General features: G+C 45.6%; 1 protein-coding gene across 1 annotated transcript in view; it reads right to left on the reverse strand.

Moving 5' to 3' along the window:
- Nucleotides 1-20,903, reverse strand: part of Mtss1 (MTSS I-BAR domain containing 1) — a 141,860-nt gene that overhangs the window by 96,934 nt on the left and 24,023 nt on the right. The window contains exons 3-4 of the mRNA XM_033759247.1: nt 18,247-18,308; nt 14,798-14,871 (exon numbers count right to left, since the gene is read on the reverse strand). Of these exons, the coding sequence (XP_033615138.1) occupies nt 14,798-14,871; nt 18,247-18,308 (136 nt within the window). The remainder of the gene's footprint in view (nt 1-14,797; nt 14,872-18,246; nt 18,309-20,903) is intronic.

The raw sequence follows: 20,903 nt of genomic DNA on the forward strand, positions 1-20,903 counted from the left end.
ATAAATATTCAATATTCCAAAATCCCAAAGAATCCAAAATCTGAAGAGCTTCTTGTTATGCATGTTTTAGATGCAGGATGCTTAGCCTCTGTGTGCAGGTGTGTGCACTCACATGTGTGTATAAACACGTGTGCACACACACACACACACACACACACACACACACACAGGATCTTGGGCTCTAAACATACTAGAGATTCCCAATAATGCAGACTTCTGGTGCTCTGGGAAGGAACCTAACAGCACAGGTCCACCTGTAGCCTAGGAAATGCCAGCTAGCCGCCAGGGGCCTTTCCCAAAGGATGGAACCAACTGCCTATCCGGTAACTTCTCCAGCAGAAGTCCCACGGGGCGCAGGGTGGGACACCTCACTGTCTCATGGAGATGGTTCACTAAGATTCAAGATCAGGGCATGGCCCTTGCCACCTGACTGCAGCAGGCTAGGGCAGGGCTTGGCACAGTGGGCGGATGTCATTCCCACCCCTTCAGCACATGGAGCATGACCTCTCAGAGTAAAGGGGACCAGCCTGGGGCTTCTCCAGCACCTAGCATCTGCACAAACGAGGTCATGTCACTGACACAGCAAAGTCGACCATTTGTTCCGCAGCTTGGCCATGGCAGAGACCACGAGACCACAATCACATCAAGACAGAAACAGCCACAGTCAAGCAAAAATCTTTCATTATTTTTTTACGAGGCAAACAAATGTTAACTCCTCTGCATTCTTTTTTGGATCTGATACCATGACCATTAAAAACAGTCTCTGAAAAGCCTTTGTTGGGTGTCAGAATGAGACAGCTGGGTTACTGGCATGCGGAAATGCTCAATCTTGTCATTCTGCAGAAGGAATTCATGTTCATAATTAACGATGCTTTTGTCCAAGCCAGAAGGAAAATCTAAAGGCTCAACTATGATTAAGTAAATTCAACCCAAGCCAACGGCAATACAATTTTATAAATTATAGAGCAACAGAAGAGAACAAGATCTTGCGAGCTGTGAGAATAAAGGATTAACAACAAGGCAGCTGGGCTTCAAGGGAGATACAGGATTAGAAACAGTGACTTCTGAAAAAATGAGTGATCATCTTTCTCCCCATATAATAAAGAGGAGTCAGGCACTTCAGTGCCCTAAGGAAGGGTGCATATTTGACTCACCTATCTGAAAGTCCACAGCTCTTTGTTCCCAAGTATGTAAGACAGCACCAGGTGAGGAACCAGTACCACTACTACCACTCACAAACAGCAAGCAGAGGTAACAGAGGCAGACAGATAAACTGTAAGTTGAGCTTTAGCTTAAGAGGCCTTTGTATGGGCGATCAGTGGTGACCCTCTAAAAAATACGAGTGAGACGTTTCGACAAAATCTCCTTAAAGGTAATTTTCTCCATTACAGAGCTGTGAGACATGTAGAGAAGAAAGTGGCGTTAAAGCAAAACCTCATTTCAATCACTCAACCAAGTTAGATTTAGCAACTACTATTCCCCGGGCTATGGATACAAAGACGACTACAGCATGAAAAAATGCCAGAAGCTGGGAGAGGGAGGGACAGGGAATAACTGTTTCCCAGGCATGAGTTTTTGGTTTTCTGGTAAAATCTACCCCTTTAACCATTTTTAAGTATTCAATTTCACAGAGTTAAGTATGCTCACAATGTTGTGTAACCGTCACCACTATCCCTGTGCAGAACATTTTCATCCTCTTGGGTACAGGATGTCTGTGTGCAGTGATAAAAAGGCTCTGTAACTAGACAGGGCGGTGTTATACAACATTGTGGATGTGTTAAATGCCACTGGATTGTTCACTCTAAAAAGGTTCGTTTTCAGTTAGGTAAGTTTCACTTTAATTCAAAAAGGAACAAAGAAAATGATGCCAGGCACAAAGTAGAGCTCACTACTACTAATGACCAAGCCCAGGCCGTGGGAGAGCAGGGCTGGGTCTGCACAAAACAGCCCAAGTATGGGTCCAGTGTTGGCAAAAAGAGGCACACAGAGATAAACAGACACAGCAGCGTGTGCAGGGAAGGCAGGGCGCGGCACTGCAGAGAGGGTAAGGAGCAGGGGCGAGGACTCATGCACAACACCCAGGGAGGCAACAGGAACTCAGAGTCCACTCGCGCTCCCATCACCACACCCAAATCTAACCCATGGACTTATGAGAATTGGGACAAAATAATAAACTGAAATGATCATAAACATAAAGCCCACAGAGCCTCAGAGCATCTTAAAAATATCAAAGTCAGTCTTTAGAGACAAAGAGCCAACTGAGCCCAGAAGAGCAGCAGAAGCTGCAGACAGACAAGTGGAGGGGACAAGCCACGCAGGGGCAAGTTGGGTGGGGGGTCTCTGTGCAACCACACAGGCCGTGGTCTGGCAGTGCAGTGACCCCAGAAGTCGCGCGACACCGGGACACCAATCTCAATCACAGCTACTGGGGCTTTACAGTTTACACAACTCCTTCACACTCACGACCTCATTTGATTGCTATGGTCACCAGAGAGGCAAGTGGAGTAGACTTGACTGTCATCTTTGGGACAACCAAACTCAGGAGCGTCCTAGGCACTGGTGCCTGATGCAGGCTCAGCCTAGGAGCTCGCTCTCCAGCGGGCAGCTCTGAGCCCCTCTGTTCATGTCCCGCACACTGGCAAATGCAGTCCAGTAAGAAGGGGTTGTCTAGTAAGGTGCAGACTCCACAGAGCTTTATTCACTAAATGTGGCAGAGCAGTGGCTTTTCAGAGGAAACCATCCCTGGACTGTCAATTTCTAAAAGCAACTTGGCTGTGAATAATTTTAAGCTTAGCTTATATGAACCACGGTCCACAATTGCCTCAAAAAAAAAAACAAACAAACAAACAAACAAACAAAAAAACAGCCTCACTTCTACTGACGTGGCACAGTGAAAACATTTAAAATGTCTAGGGTGGTAGTTTTCAACCAGACAATTCTGTCCCCCAGGGGACATTTTTTATCCACATCACTGTAGGAAGGCAGATGCAGGGATGTTGCTAAGGCACACACACAAGAAATGACTTGCCCCAAGGGTCAACTGTGCGGAGGCCAAGACACCCTAGCCCAACTTCCCAGTTAGTGCTGCACACCTCATCGCTGCGGTGGAAAAACTGCAGTGTTGTGCAGACCAACAATGCCGGGCTATGTACTCACAAAGCTATGACCATGTTGTTCTCACCAAGTCACCTGGGGCCACTGAGCGTTTCCTCATTTGTACACCAAGGTTCTTACCAACTTTCTCAACGTGAGATAAATGCTCAAGGCCGAGACCTCCACCTGTGCCAGGGAAAGCATCTGGACACCCCACCATTTCCATGCCACAGGCCCCCAGCATTTATGGCACACGATGCATTTGGGGAAACAAACACCAAAGCAACAGGCACCGTCCATCTCAAGGAGGCTGGAGGCGACTTCACTGCCCCTCAGTCTCATTGGTCAGGAGTCTGCATGGTACATGTGCAGGGGGGACCTGGGGCCCAGAGTCAGGGTGACACCCTGTAAGCCCACTCGGAGCCAGTGACTGGAGCAGCCACCAGTGCGGGAGTTCAGCAGGTCATTTACACAGCTCGTTATTTCCTCCAGCTCCATATGCAATGCACCCTGCACTGGGACTTAGATCATATTATCCACATGAAGCTCTCACCCAGCACAGATGGCGATCACGTGCTTCAACAGTAAACCATGGACTGACATCCGGGCGCGCAAACCCCGGGCTCTCCATCTGACCTGGTTATCTGCGAGGTTCAAGGGGAGGAGGTCAGAAAACAACAGGCTGACAGCAAGTGTGGGACCCGAAGTTCTCTTGTCTGCCACCAGTTCCCTCTGGTGAACCAGTGGGACCCAACCAGAGTCAGGTCAGTGCCCAAGGTCACCTCACATGCCCATAATTCTCAAAGCAAAGCTAGGTTAGCAGCACAGGGAGAAGGATTGTCACAATTTCCTCCACAGTTCTTTTGCATTTTATCAGATGCTTGTGGCCATCTTTAGGAACCTGCACTGCCCTATTTCCACCAACCACATCAAAAGGGTGCACGCTAAGAGTCTCTTTCTGCCTTAACAGAATCAGTATTTTTTCATCTTTGTAATCAATCGGCCTTTCCCCCTTTATTTTAAAGGCAGGAAGAAGCAGCGTTGTACTGAACTATGAAATGCATTTAAATGCAGCTCTAAAGGAAGTGCCACCGGTGGCTGGATATTTGTCTCCATGGTAACCGGGGGTCCCTGGGCCCTGGAACACACAGCAGGAAATGCTGCAGATTTCAACAGCAGTTATCTTCTACTACAAAGAAGAGCTCCATGGCGACTGTAAACATTTGGGAATCAAAAAAAAAGGTGTGTATCTTTCCCTATAAGGGAAATCAGATGCATGGAAGCCTGGTTATATTCTCACAGTTAATAAGCATGTCAAATACAACAAACGATTAAAAGACAGGTTAAAAATAGACTCTCCCCCTTTCAAAGAGCTAAAAGACTGCAGAAAAAAAAATTCTCCATAGAAAAAGGAAGGACTAGGAGGGAAGTGGGAAACTGCTTTGGAATATCAGGTGACAAAGGATCACTGACAAACAAAAATGTCCAGAAATAAAAATCAACCAAGGACATAGAACAGATTATTTCCCAAAACCCATGTTGTTTCCCACTTGAACACGCCCACCGAGAAACCAAGAAGGAAGGCTGGAGACCACGTTAAAGAAAGCACTGGCTGGTGCCCCAACCCCTACTGGCCAGGTGGCCGCAGGAACCGACTTCACACCCACTGATAGCTTCTCTGTAAAAATGAAAAGGCTGCACTAGGAGGATGAACGACAAGGAAAAAGGCATGATGTCTATAATTTCTAAATCATTAAAGACCAAAGAACTGTTTAAAAAAACTCTCCCAGGTAATTCTCACGTTATCTAAAAACTAACATATAAAAAAATCACAGTTCTTTAAAATATATCAGGAGAATTCACTGCCAAATTCTTGGTGACAAGAAGGCCTTCTGAGCATTTCTTATTCTGCACGCTTTTCCTACTGCAAAGGAAACACACAGGCCAAGGGGAAATTTCAGTCCTCAGTGGCTCTCACGTTTCACGGGCTCCCACTGGGCTAGGTTGAGGACCAGAGGTGGCACCCATGGCCACCAACAGAAGGGATCTCCCAGAAAAATGATAGTCTGACCTCAAGTGCTTCTGTGTTCACACTTACATTCCAAATGGCTATTCTATCTGAGGTGGGCAGGACAGAGGAAACCAAGTTCACAAGAGCGCACAAAGAAATGGCTTGCTTCGTGTGTGTGAACCCAAACAGAAGCATTCCTTCATGAATGTGTACTGATACTTTACCCAAGTGCCTACAAGGGGCTGAGATATGGCAGAGGGGAGGGGTGGGGTACTAATGTTCAGGGAGCACAGGTAACGTGCTCAAGTTGCACGGGCAGGGTAGGTGGGGGGCAAGGACCGTCATCCCTGCTCGCTAACAAAATGCATGGAGCCTGTGAGCTGGAAGGAGAGCTGCTGAGTGACCACTTCACCGTGTAAACTGCCTAACAGCACACCTACACTACACACAGACCACCTCGGTCACCATGTTCTCGCAGCCACCTCACAAAGGGTCCACAACAAGGTCACTTGTCACAGGAGACCAGGTGCTGTCTGCAGGCATCAGTTTTAATACCAAGCAAAGGTCAATGGGATGGAAAAGAGGAATTTTACTTTCATCACTAGAAGTGTTACCTCAGGATTCCAAACTTGCCAGAATATGCACTATGTGCCCATTAAAATATTCAAACACATAATCACTTCCTGACACATCGGCTGAAAGAAAGGAGGGAAAAGGGAATTTTAATCTATGAAATAAAAGTATCAATAAATACACAAGTTCATTTGTTAGTTCTAGTTCTTACTGTCACTGCTAAGAATGTTAAAAAGCATCAGCCACCCCACCCTGAAAACACCAAGTCTGAGTTTCAAAGCACACTAAAAAGTGAAAGTCTCCAATTACAGAAAATTTAGAAAAAAATGAAAGAGGCAAGACAAACTTTACATTCACAGGACATTTTTAAGAAGTTGTTTTATTCTAAGCAGTATGTGGATGACTTAATCTACTGTGCTAAGAACTTAAAATGGCTCAATGTGTGTCAGAGTAGAAAAGCAATCAAAATAAACACAAAAGCAGAATGCACACTTATGAACCTATTTAACTAGGACAGTGATAATAAAATATCTGTATGGGGGCTTAAGAGCTGGAGAATTTATATGGAAACTACATGTATAACAATGCTATGATTTTTAGCTGTGTCTATTATATTTAGCAATAATTATATAAAACTCTTCATTCATACTTCATAGCAGGTTGAGACTGTAAGAGATACTAAACATAAAACATACATAGAAATATGAATACACATACACAAAATCAGGAGGCCTGAGGGGCTGTCGGGAGCTAAGGAGGCTGCGGTAAACCATCCCAGGTTCTGATAACACCATAGCCCTCAGAAAGCTGTAAGCTCATCAGAGGCCAGCGCTGCCTGCAAACCAGTCATCCTGGAAAAGGTGATTTGTTCTTCTTTGTCATTTTAGGCAAAGATCTCCTAAGTCCAGGTCTAGAGCTGTAATTTTTGCATGCAACAACCAACATGAAACCAAAAAACTACCACAGTGAAAGCCTCAGGGCCAAGAAATGCAATGAGCACAGGGATACCCGCGTGACATGACTGTGTCTTCCAGCTGACAAGCGCCAGATGCTGTTTGGTGAGAGCCAGATCCCCTTCCTGCGGGCAAACCCACCACATGCAGTAGTGTGGACTCATTTTACCAGTTTCCTTTCTTTAGGTAAAACAGCTAAGCACAATCACCTCCTTGGGTTTGTGAAGATTCCTTGAATGTACTGAAAAAAAGACAGGTCAAAGGCGGACCTGGCTTGGCAGCAGGCCTTCCCCATCTAACAGTTTTCTCAAGCTTTTCCCCAGTGATCGCCGTCCCCAACCAAAATTTTTGGACTTTTTCTTCCCCACCTCTACGCTCCCATAAAGATCTTACCTGCACAGGTGGTATGTGTCTGTGTATGTGTAATGTGCATGTGTTATGTGCATGTTCATCCCTGATACAAGCTGGGTATTCTTCATTGCAAATGCTTGGGATCAGAACTGTTCTAAATTTCTTTTTCACAGATTTTTGAGAGCCTGCATATACATGCCCAAGTCTAACACGGAATTCGTGTATTGTTCTTCTTATCTACTTTAAATGCACAGACCAAATGTAATTTCACACAATATTTTTAATAATTTGTGCATGAGACAAAGTTTCATGGTATGGAATACCCCGCTTGTGGTTTTCATATTGATGCTCAAAAAAGTTTTGGAATTTGGAGTGTTCTGGGTTTCAGATTTGCAGATCAAGGATTCTCGACGGTGTAAGTTTCTGTGTCAGAAAGCAGCCTTTAACCCTTGGAACAATATCCTGTCCACTGAAAGTGCCCTAAATGGACATATTTAAGGAGAGGAGGGCGGTACTTTTGTTTGGAACTACAATTACAGTTCCCGTGCATCTGTCCACCCAAACCCTATGCCATCCACTAATTCGATGCCTGAGAAGCAAGGCCCACACCCACTTGATTTTAGGGTGCCCAGAACCCTGGGTACTTAGAAAGCCCGCAGACATTGGACAGCTCTGGACACACGGTATTTACTGTGAATGCAGGCAGTCTGTTCTTGTAGGAACACACTCTCAGATCTTCACAGGAGCCACTAAGTCTCAATGGGTGTTCACTGAAATGTTAAGAAATGAAAAATTCAGCTCCTCACACACACGAGTCACATTTCAAGGGCATGGACCTGGCCCAGACTAGAACCAGGCCTGCTCAAGTCAGTCACCACGGAGACAGTAGTTAGATGATCAAGCACTGGCATGAGGCCTGCTAGTAGAGGCAAAAGAAAGGCAACTGTTCTGTGTCACCCAGCCAACTTCCGACTTTAACGAACTACTGTGTGAAAGTTCCTATTTTATATAAGCTGTATTCTCCCTCCCTACATTTGCCTATAACTCAGCAATGAGACTTTTTTTTTTGGTACCGGGAACTGAACTCAGGACCTTGTGCTTGAGAGGCAGGCAGCAGAACCACTGAGCTAAATCCCCAGCCCTGCAATGAGACGTTTTAAAGCTTAACTTCCAGCAAGACAAAACATGCTGAAGGCCTCCCTCAGCATAATTCACGTGAATCAAAATCGAGAGGTCAAGTTAAAAAATCCCAAAAATGAAACTCTAAATACAGAGTTCTGCAAGTCATGTTCAGTCCAGCATGCCAAGATCTCTATTAAAAAGTATCAGAGAATCTGTCTATGAGCAAGCTATGGAGTGCTTCATTTTATACCTTCAACAAATCAGCAATTGTTAGGAAACCAGAGCTTAAGAACCCCAAGACAGCCACAGACAGGCTTGAGGCAGAATGAACCCCAGACACTGTCTTTATAAAACTCCTTCTCTGGGCTTCAGGAGATGCTTTTATGCCACATTTCTCCTAAAACCATTGCTAGAGTAACATCACTGGAAAACTTGATATACATACTAGCCTCGAATCATTTGAACCAATAAACTTGGCTCTTTAAAAAAAATTACAATTGAACTTGTTTCTCAAACTCTACCAAGTCCTTTCCCAGGAGAATACTAAAAACAGTAACTAAAAATAGCGAAGGAAGCAGAACTGACCCCAAAAAACACAAACCCAGTTTATGATCTACAATAACAGGTTAGGGAAGCGGAGTTTCATATCTTCTTTGTTGTTATTTTGGTACAACCAGGGATTGAAACCAGGGCCTTCACGCTGAGCCATATCCCCACCCCTTTCTTATTTCTTTAATTTTGAGATAGGGTCTCCCTAAGCCACTAAGTTGTCCAGGTTGGGCTTCAATTTGAAGATCCTCCTGCCTCAGCCTCCCAGAATGCTTACATACACATACCACACCTTTTTGTTTTTAATCAAAAGAACAGATTTGACCTCATTCCTTTAAGGTACTAGCAAAGAATTCTCAATCTAGACTTACAAGAATTCATTTTTTATCATTTTTTCCTTTGAAATATTTTTTCAGATTGAGGCTAAAGAGCTTTGTAGGTAGAAATCACAAGGCTCTAATTACACAGAAAAGAGCTCTGAACTTGAAAACTGAAGTTAATCCAGGAGTTAAAGGCTAGCATGATCTCAATCACACAATGTAGTCAAAATACAACTCAGCAGGTGGTGCGGACCAGACCAGGCCAGCTGGAGCACAGGGTTCCATACTGAGCCCCAGCCACACCTCCACCCCTCCACTATGGTGTCTTCCCGGGGTCCAGCACTGAGTTCCGCCAGCCCCGATCCATGAGGGGATAGCCTCTTCAGCAGAGTCCTCAGGGCCTGTGTAATGTGTCACCCACTCCACACACAATGCCTGTACCCCCTAAAGGCCAGACACTGAGCAGCTGGGAACCCCATTCCTCAGCAGGAGGAAGAAGCAGGTCCTACCCCAGGGCTGTCGCAGGTGCTCGGGAAGGTGGTGACTCCAGCACCAACGTGTGCCACGGAAGCCCTGAGAAGGGGACACACGGTCCCAGCCACTGGGACTCTCAAGGTTCTGCTTGAGCATGCACACAGCCCCAAGGGAGGCCGGAAGGGGTGCTCCACATGGGAAGACACATGTGCAAGTGGCAGGGCTCGGGACCCGGGTGCCAGGAACAGAGAGCAATCTCTGTGGGTGAGTTGCAGCCGCTGAAGGGGGTAACAGCACAATGGAGAGGGGCCCTCTGTGACACCACGAAGAACATGTCAGGAGCAACACCAAGGTTCCGCAGGTCCCACCTGATTATTCCTGCTGCACAGGTCTGAGGCAGAGACCCGCAATCCGTACCTTGAAACAAACTTCCTAAACGATGAAGCAACAGCCACCAGATTTGCATACGGCGTCTAAGGAAATCCATACTGAAATAGATAAAGTGTGCTAAAAAGCAAGCGACACTCTTTGAAGAACGAAGTCTGCTTCTTGAAACACAGGAGTCATGATGAGGCTTTTCACCAGCCTTGGCAATTCAGACTCACTGTTAGGAGCCACCTCTAGGTCCCAGCTTCACAGAGGAGGACAGGGGCCCTACACACACGCACACACACACACACACACACACGGCCCAGATGCCAGCTCTGTGTCCACCTTCTTCTTCTGACCCGCTCCTGTTTCCCTCAGACTGATGCTGCTCTGTCCATGTCCTCTGTGTCCAGAGCAGAAGTTCCAGAGAAAATGCAGAAAAGGGAAAGGGCACCGTCCAACTTCATCCAGGTTTAATGTATTTCACAGGACCAAAGAAACACTTAAAATCACAGAACATTAGAGCCTAAAACAGGCTACCTGGGATCCCTAGGACCTCACTTCCTTTACAGGTGAGAAACTGTAGCCCAGAGAATTAAATGCAACCTGTTTGGGGCCACACAGCCAGCAGAACCAGAAGGCTACACCAGCAAAGTCCCAGCCATTACGAAAGGGGCTGCACAGGCTTTTTTGTTGTTTTTTAATGCATTCAGGATCAAGTAACTATAAAAGTAAATATAAGCTTACTTTAAATCCTAGCACTCCTTACACAGTAGCTTCTAATAGTAAAGCCATCTGGGTCACATGGTTTCACCACTTTCAGGCTGTGTGACAGTGGTAGGTTCAGTTAAGCTCTCTGTCCTGATTTCATCACTCAACTGAAGTCATAGGCACCTAGTTCACAGGCTGCAGTAAGAACAAGAAGACACAATTGTCTCCCCTGCCCACCACTTTGCTTCCTGTGGTGGTTTCCATTCCTTATCCTGTCGGTTGGGGTCTCAAAATGTTAAGTGGGAAATGAAGAAATAAATAATTCCTAAGTTTTAAATAACCTTCAATATAGTGTATGTTATAATTCTGTTTTCTTACAAGTTTTTGTTCATTTCTGCCTGTGTCTAATCTATTAAGTAAACTTTATTATAGATATGTACATATGAAGGAAAACAATATACATTTTAGAGATCAATACTGTCTGAGACTTCAGGGTTGCACCTATGGAGGTCTGGAGCGTGCCCCTCGTAGGTAAGAAGGGACAGGTGTATATGTAAACCACTCAGAAGAGAGCCCAGCCCAGGACATACACACATTCAAGAACACTAGCTACCATGATTTTCAATATTAAAGCCATGTCCACTTTTTAAAGCAACAAAATAAAGGTCTTTGGGGACTGGGGATTTAGCTCAGTGGTTCTGCCGCCTGCCTCACAAGCTCAAAGAGCGGAGTTTGATCACCAGTACAAAAATGAGATAAAATAAAATTTAAAAAATAAAAGTCTTTGGATGCTAAAGATGAATCTGTTCCACCTGGCACTCCTGTCCTTCTTTCTCAGAACCTTCAGCTACTTCATAAGGATTCGGTGCCTCACCATCTGGTCATCGCTGAGGTGGTCCTAAAAAGCTACAGAAGGAATCACAGAGCCACAAAGGGGTGAACACAGTGGCAGCCACGCAGAGCTGTGTGTGACTCAGCACACTGTGTGGTGGCCAGCAGAGCCAGCGTGAACCAAAGCGGGGCAGGCAGTGCCTGTCAGTGAGACCAGGCAGCCCCACGGGCCACCTTCACCATGGCCAGTGAGTGGGAGGCTTCTCCTCGGTGTCCGGACAAATGCACACCCGTCACTCAAGTGTTACTCGACGCCAAAGACAGGGCATGGGCTGGTCCACCACGGACACAGAAGAATGAGCCCTTGCTCCACAGTCAAGGACTTCTGTACACTGAACCCCAAAAAACTAATGTCTGGTGGCCACTCATTCAGAAAAGGAGTATGTTCATATTTAACACAAATTATACATTCATTCCATAGTGTAAAGTCAACAAAATACAGAAGTGTGCCTAGTGCTAATAAACTCAAATTCCATTCTAGTTTAATTATTAATCAAAGTATGCATAGGATAATCACTAATTTATATTATTTTGTTTTAAAAATCAGTTTAACATAGGTATTTAGTAACTAGATTAGATCTACCCTTATAGTGACCAATTTTTAAAAATTTTCCAAAGTCAATTTTATTACTAACTAGTACAAAAGACCTTTCAGAGCTATTTCCTTTGGGAAACAGAATCAAATGCTAATATGATAGAAAACAGAAGCATGTCAGCCTGAAATTCTGGACAGAAGCCCAAAAGAGAGGTAAAAATAACTGTAGAAGACACAGATGGCAACAGGTAGATGAAGAAATGTTTCGTATCACTGACCATCATCGAAATGCAAATCAAAACCACAATGAGATTCCACTCACTCCCCTAATGCTGGCTATTATCAAAAAGACAAGAGATAACAAGTGTTGGCATGTGGAGAAAAGGAAATTCTTGCTCACAGTTGGTAGGAATGTAAATTTAGTGCAGCCACTATAGAAAAACAGTAAGAGGGCTCCTCAAAAAATTAAAATTACAAAGCTGGACATGGTGGCACATGCCTGTAATCCCAGTACTCAGGAGGCTGAGGCAGGAGGATCGCTGTGAGTTCGAGACCAGCCTGGGCTACACAGTGAGTTCCAGGTCAGTCTCAACTACATAGTGAGACCCTGTCTCAAAAAACCAAAAAAAAAAAAAAGCAGGGCACAGTGTCCACACCTGTAATCTCAGCACTGTGGGAAGCTGAGGGCAAGAGGATGACAAGTTTAAGAGCAACGGGGGGGCAGCTTATGGAGTTTGAAACCCTGTCTCAAAATTAAGGGGGTGGCTGGAGATATAGCTCAGGTTGAAGATCCTAGGTTCAATCCCCAGTACTGCCACACATACTCCCACACACACACACACACACACACACACACACACACACACACACACACACACACAAAACAGAGCCACAGTTTTGTTGATTTGTTTTTCTAAGACATATTCTGATGGCTCTTTCACAAAAAAGTCAGTATGGAGGACAAGTCTGGTTCCAGATATTGCTGAGCAGAAGAAAAGATAAAGCATATCCAATCTATTAACAGTTATGAGCACTGGCTTGCATGCTAGGCTCTTCAGGGCTGTAATTCCTGGTGTTTCTATAACAGACACACAAACGCTATGTAACACTTTTTAGAAAATGATACCAGCGAAGGTCCACACAGAGCTGACAAAACCCAGAGAAGAAACCACAGCTCTGATGCCTCTGTCACACGCTCCCAGGGAACCTTTGGAAACACTGCTGGCATCTTGGAAATGAGGAGAATCACTGCTTCCCCTGGGAAAACGTCCTCAATTCCCTAAGCCGAGTTAATTGCTCTCTTCTGTATATTCCCCCAGCACCCTGTTCCCCACAATTATTGCACACATGTATTATTTCTACGATGACATACTTTATTTACACGTCTCCTTTTCCCCACTCAATTTCAAGCTCCTCCAGGACAAACAAAGCAATGTATTGACTTCTGCAGTCCTACGGCAGCATCTCCAATAAAAGGAGTTGTTTTTTACATACATGAGAAATGTCCTTGCTGCACATCCATGCAAATATTTAATTAAACCCCTGAAGTAAATGGATCTCTACTGAGAACTGCTGGAGGTACCCATGGTGTGCTTCAGGGAAACTAAGCCCTCATGCAACTAGGAACAATCCCCAACCCTTGCCCCCAACCCTCAGACAGGCAAGGAGGAGAAGGTGCATAGCTACCAGTTTAAGGGGGACACCCAGCAAGATAAGGCAAGAAAGCAGCAGAAGAGAGAGGCTGCCCCGGGATGAAAAGGAACGCAGGCTCCCCAACAGGGATCCCCACATTACTAGCAACGCTGTAATTCTAAAGATGGATACAGCTACGGGGTGTTTATTTTCTTCTTATTCCTTTCACATCAATGTTCGTGAGTTCAAAGTTATGAATGTTTGTGCTCACTGACATAATTAAACCTTTTCACAGATTTACCTCTGTTTACTGACTTTATAAACATACTTCGAACATCAACAATGTTCTGGGTACTATGTTTCTGGGTATTCAGAGGTGAGTAATCAGTCTCTAGCTCAGCAAGTCTGCAGTCACATGTGGGAGACACACAAACAAATACACACAACCCGCTGGGTACCCTGCTCATTATGAAAGGGTTCCTTGGTTGGATGAGAATCTAAAGAAATGGCTATGGTATCACCTCCACAGCGTCCCAGTCCCCCCAGGAACATGGAAAACTGCAGGATAACCCATGCCAGGAGGGAAGACTAGTGTGCAGCCAAAGCTCAGGGCTCCACAGTCATTATTAACATCAGAGACCTCAACCCCTGGACCAGGACAGGCCTATGGCCTGTTAGAAAAGGGGCCCCACAGCAAGATGGGGCAGCAGGAAGCAAGCAAGGCTGCCTTGCTTGCTCGTGGCTCTCACTGCTACCTGAGTTCCAGCTCCAGTCACATCAGGGTGGACCTTAGATTCTCAGAGGAGCACGAACCCTACTGTGAGCTGCACATGGCAGGGGGTCTAGGTTGCATGCTCCCCTATGAATCATCTCCAAACCACCCAACCCCAATTCGTGGAAAAACCATCTTCCACAAAACAGGTCCCTAATGCCAAAAAGGTTGGGGACCACACACCACAATGATCAAAAAACTATCAGGCTATCTCCTATGGGAACTGTGGTTCCTCTTCTTTTTCATTCTTCTCCACATGTGCTTTACTGTCTGGGGAACTAGTTATACCTTCTAATACATAGAACCACGGAGTTTAAAAAATGCAAAATATGAGTCAGCTAAGCTCTGATAACTTAAACTGCATCTTCTCGGGAAGTAACCGGGGGAAAGCCCACATGTCAAATTCAGTTAGCACTGGAAGGCAGCCTTCCATCTGCTTACCACGTGTGTTGGTGGCCATGTCAGCCACTTTCTGAAAGGCGTCCAAGAAGGCAGCTGCTGCTACTACTGTTGTCCTAAAATGCAAACAGATAACAAAAGCCTGAGGAAATGTCTCACACTGACAAATTCATTACAGTTCAAGGGCTGAACCGCCACTGAATGTAACCTTCCAAGAGAGACAATCCACCTGGGTACAGACAACCCCGATGCCCAGCCCTGTTCTTCCCTCACAGACCTCCCCAGGGATGCCCAGGTCACCCGCTGCCAGTCAGCAAACACAAGTCCTTCTTCCTAGTCCATCTCACCTGGCCATAAAGTTACTAGTACTACCAGGCAAAATTCTGCAAAGGAGGAAAAGATACGTATTTCTATCCAAAAGAAAAATAATTAAAAATTACAAATGGTGCAGATGAAACCAACTTCAGAGCAGGGAAATAATATATATGCATCTGAACTGAAGGAAGGATCGACTTAGGAGAGGTCACGGCATTCAGCCTTCTCTGTAGTGAAAGGAAAACTGAGGCCACAGATCCAGCGGACCTCAGGGATCATTCTCCCACACAGAGCTGGGGCTGCGCGCCAGGGGTGACTTGGGCCCCATTCACTCCAACCCAACACAGGGTTCTGGAGTGTGACTGTCCCCTAAATCACTACTAAAATGAAGTGAGGTTTCATTATTTTCAATTAGGATGCTATTTAAACTGTACCCTCTGAATCCGTCAAAGCCAAAAATGGAGAACATCTACTGTACTCATGTTACATCCTACAAATGTCTTGCATTCTTAACATTCCCTTGAATGCTCCCAAGCCTGCTGGTTCCTGCAGGTGGGACCCCGGCGTCATGCAGAGAGGAATAAGCAATGCGCCCTGCCACAGCTGCGACTCCACACTAGCAGGTCCCAGAACAGCCCTGGGGGACCTCAGGCCCAGCTCGGAACTGGACACCAGGCTCAAGCACTGCTCACGCGATGCTCATCTCTGCTGGCCACTCCTGAGAAAGTGAAGCTGCTGAAGGAGGAATAAGGCTAAGGACTAGAAAGTCAAGGTCAAAACGAAGAGAAAGGAAAGAAACAGCCACAGTGGCCACGAAGCAGAAGGTTGCTAAACAGTGCTACAAAGAGGCCCCGAGGGCCAGACTTCAAAATAAGGCCTGACAGTTTCCAGGAGGGCAAGAACATATTCTGCTTAAAGAACATTTAAAGAAAAAAAAATGACATATACACACACATAAAGTTCCATTTCAAAGCCTAGTTTTTAGAGTTGACATCAAATGCAAACCTTGGAGAAGTTAGCTTTATCGTACATCTAGGGACTTATAAGTAGCTCACTGTGAATTACAACTGATTTCTGACACAATGGCTGGATTTAGTCGCACTCACCTCAGGGTCAGTCACACAAACTTCCTCACCCAGTGGCAGAGGCGGCTTGTGTTAGTCACTAAGGCGCCCAAGTGATTAGGGTGGTGACAAATTCTGAGGAAGTAAGAGCTTCTGCACGACAGTCTCCTTGCACTTTCTGACAGTCATAAGACATCAGGAGTGATTTAGGTTAAGTGCACCAAGACTTACATGCTTCTTCTGCAATCTTTATCTCTTTTCTAGTACAGAAAATTAACCTCTAAGCCGTATGCTAGTAGTTTGACAAAATAATAAAGACATGGCCCCTGCCATCGGGAGGCCTAAATTTTAAAAAACAAGTAAGATGTACCCTCTAACAGCAAGGCTTAAGATCATGCTGTTTTATTAAATCATGGGTGGCCAACTTTGGTTTGCCTGGGTGTTAGGCTGCATGTATAGGAGTAACAAAATTTCCTCTGTGGGATACTCATTCTAAGTTCTTCGAAAGAGGGCAAGGGGCTCGTGGGTTGGTCAAGGGAGGCCACAGATAGCTGGGCTAATGTCTTTAAATGTCTTCTTGCAGGAGGAGACTTCCTACAGGACACAGACTAACCCATCTAAAACAAACAAGCGGTGTGGTGATGGCAGGAACATGGTCAGTCTGAGCTCAGCCTGGGAAACTTAGCAACTCATCAACACCCTGCCTCAAAATAACAAAAGGGCCAGGGATGTAGATCAATAAAGTCCCAGCATAGCCAAGTGAATGAATCAATGAATGTGGTGGTGATCAGGTGGGGAAAGACAAAGTGAGGCCAGGGAAGACGCTTGAACTCAGAGCTGAGGAGGCTGCATCTGCTCCAGAAGAATGTAGTTACAAGCTCTTGAGCAGGGGAATGCTAAAGGACTGGGCCACTGCAGAAGGTGCCATATTCCAGAGTCCGGAGTCCACCTGCAGGCTACTTAGGACTCTAAGTCCAGGCCCCCCAGCAGCTGAAGGAATGAAAGAAAAAAATTCAGCCCTCCCGGCTCTTCTCTCCTAGAGGGGCGGCAGGGAACCCAGGTCCTTGGTGTAAGCTCTAGGAAATACTTGCTGATGCACCAGAGGCTGGGCTAAAGCAAGGCCACACCCCCACCATTTGTCTGTCGTCCACATGGTCCTTTACCCTGACAAATGCCTGCGGACCCTGCTGCTCTCTGGACCTTTCTCATCCATCTCAATCACCCACATTTCACGGATGAGAATCACCAAAATAATTACTTCTTTCAACCTTCACGGGGCACCCACTCAGTGCAATACCATCCCTTCTCCACGCTGATTTAAAGGGGTGTAGCTTCAACAAAAAGATGTTGATGTATCTTCTATCACATCCAATGATTAATTAATTACAAGCCCACTAGACAACAACAATAGCTTCTTGGGGAAGACCAACAGCAGATCTTGTCAGGTCTAAGCATCTTTACTAAGGCACAGTTGGCACACCACAAAATTTGCCTCTTTTAAGCATACTATTCAATGATCTTTAGTAAAATGAGAGTTGTACAACCTTCACCACCACCCACTTTTAGAATGAAGATCCCACCACCCATTTGGAGTCCACCTCCTTTGCTGCCCACAGACGGGGCACCCACTGATGTCCATCTGGCTCTACAGATGTGCTTTCCTAGACACCTCACGGAAGTGAACTTATATCCCCCCCAACATGAGGTTTTAAACCCTTTATGTTGAAAGGCAATAAAGATGGATTAGAACTCATCACCCAAGTTCAAATCACTGCTCTGTCATCACTATAGAATGATTATGGATAAGTCATTCAGCTTATCTGTGCCTCGGTTTCCTCATCTATAGCATCAGGCTGGTAACTATTCATTCTGGAGGATTGTAAGAGGTGAACAAGCTAGCATGTGCCTGACAGTTAGAGCTATACACATTCTGGGGGAGGGAGGCAGCGCAGACCAGGGCAAGGGCGATGCCACACCAATGGCATCAGAACCACTGCATGTGGCTCTGCCTGCGCTGCTGCCAAGTGATCCCCAAGCACAAGCGGATCCACCCCACCCTCTCTGGCCCAAGGATGTTGCCCTCTTCCTGAGGAGCATAAGGCTTCTACTTACCGAAGCTGGGACTGCAGTTTTCCTGCTTTGTTTATAAAATCTTCCCAAACTGGATAGCTCCCCTGGAACAAAACAAAGCCATCGGTAAGTCACATTGCAATAGGCTCCTGACTGTGACCCGAGCAGCACACTCGATCCCAATCGCGCAGGGAATGATCTGTGAGGCTGTCTTCCCTTGCCGCTCGCCGACATGCTGCCCGGACCAAATATGCATGCGCTGGCTCAGAAATGGCTTTAGAATGCACTCGTGCCCTGCATTCCTGCAAGCACTACAGACATGGACTGGAACTAGCTTGGCAGAATCCAACACACACACTTTGAGTCAGCCGACAGTGGGCCCAAACTGAAGATGCACAGAACATCTGAGGCTCTTCACTGAGCCAGTGTGCACGCAATGTCCTGGGCCCTGGCTGTCCTCAGCCCGTCCCCAACATCAGGGAGGAGGGAACGGGAGTCTGGGACTCCTCCCAGGACAGGTGGCTCTGACCTAAACACAGCTCCCCGGCTGGTTTAGTGCCAGGGCCCACGGATAATGTAGCAATAGGTAGCTCCCAGCACACTCCAGTCAGAAAGGGACCCAGCACTCTGCCTGGGCAGCCCAGGCAGTCACCTGGTCCCTGATGTTCACACAACTATCAGTCTAGCCTTCTGAGAGCTTCTAGTATGAAAACTGACAATCCTGCTCCCACACTGAAATTAACTCCAATGCCAAATCCAATCCCACTTCTCCAGAAGAGCCTGCTGCACCCCCACAGCACCCTAGAGACAATCCATCAGGTCTCTCCCCTCAGGAGTGCAGCACTGAGACACAAACTCAAATCTGCAGGTGCAACTCTGGCCAAGGCAAATCAGAGCACTAGGTGACGCCTCCCTTCCCTTGCACACTAGATGTCTACTGAGATCAAAAAGCAATCTACTAGGAGGTGACCAAGAAAAGGGGGGGACCATGGTTAGAGACGGGGTATTTGGCACTGACTTGTTTAACTGAAAACGAAGACTGCACAGTAGAATTAAGAACTGTTGACAAGGCAAAATAATGGACACTGCCTCTTTGTTTTTCGTCGGCAGAGGACAGGGATAACTAGGATGATGTTAATCATTCCATCTATCATTCCAGAAGCCCAATCAAGGTTATCTAAAACTGTAACTGAGCTACAATAATGTCACCTTTTATTCATCTCTTTTCTGACCCTAGAAGCAGTTTTTCAGTCTTGGCACTGCCTGGCACTTTGGGCTGCAGAGGTGTTTACTGCAAGGGCTGTGCCTGCTTTACAGAATGGTGAGCAGCATCCCTGGCCTCCGTCACCAGACACCAGAAGCCTCGGGTCCCTCACTGTGACAACCAAAATATCTCTAGACACTGCTCAATGTCCCCTATGGACAAAAACACCCTCAGATAAGAATCACTGTCTTACAGGGACATCTAAAAATGAATTTACTGGGTGAAGGTACAGTTATTTGAAGTTCAGCAATTCTGTCAGCATTGCTTTATATTGTTTTCATTGTCTTCTGTCAAAGGAATTAAATATGGTTTTGTTTTGAAAATAAGAGGTCTAAAAGGGACACCTCTGTTATAAAATTATCTATCTGTCACATTTCTCTAGCTATCAATTCTGTCTAGAAATGTGCACAGAGATATTTAGAAAGTGGTCTGATCAACTACTACAATAGGTTATCTCCAGAAGATTGGGACCTGTGTGTTACTTTTTTCTTTGTGTTTTCCTTTATGTCTAGAGTTAGTCTTGCTTTGTTTTTACAAGGATCATGTACCTTTAATGAAAACACAGTCATTATAAAAAGAATTTAAGATCAAATTAGAGTCTCTGGCAACAGCAGTGCTGTGCACTCAGTCTGTCTCACACACGTTAGAGAGAGAGACAGACAGAGGCAATTCCGCACCTGTGCACCTGGCCCTGACAGGCCCAGAAAGGTCTCCAGATCTGTGCTCACCTGAGACATGGGGTGACATCGGGGCATCCTGTCTCTTTAGCTCCCAGTAGCTGCCACACCTGAGCTATTGCCAACACAGGCAAAGGCCTTATCGCCATGAGGCCTCCATCTTATGTTTGATCTGTGGGAATTTCTTCAGCCCCCAGGCAGAACTGTATGTTAATGTGCCCTACTGCTATCTCCAGAGAGCTCAGGCCACCAGTCCAGGTCTCTCTGGACAACACAAGGACCCCAACTTTATTTATTTATTTATTTTTTAATTGAGATTATTGGTACAATCTAGGCATACAATACAGTTACATTCATCATTGGGATTCTGTACCTTTACATAATAGGTCTTGATTCTCATTTTTTCCCCTTGTCCCTGCCCTCCCTTCACCCCCCCCCATTTACAAACACTTTATTTCCATTTTTTCAGTTTCTCATATTTTTTTCCTTCTCCCTTATTACCTTTCCCCCACCCTTCCCACTTTCCTTACACCTTTAGCCCTTTACTTCCTATTTAACATTATTAATTGTCTCATTAGGATCCTGTGTACTATTATAGTTTTTCGCACCAAAGAAACTATTCGGTATTTCAGTTAAAGAAATCTCTGTATGAACATTAAAATTAGGGAATCCTAAAATAAAACTAAAAAGGAAAGTAAAAGAGAAAAGGCAATGATGTAACATCAAAATAATCCTTAATTCTGGAGATGAAAATGGTC

The sequence above is a fragment of the Fukomys damarensis genome, unplaced genomic scaffold (genome assembly GCF_012274545.1).
Source record: "Fukomys damarensis isolate Sample0158 unplaced genomic scaffold, DMR_v1.0_HiC HiC_scaffold_5, whole genome shotgun sequence".
Classification (NCBI taxonomy): Eukaryota; Metazoa; Chordata; class Mammalia; order Rodentia; family Bathyergidae; genus Fukomys; species Fukomys damarensis.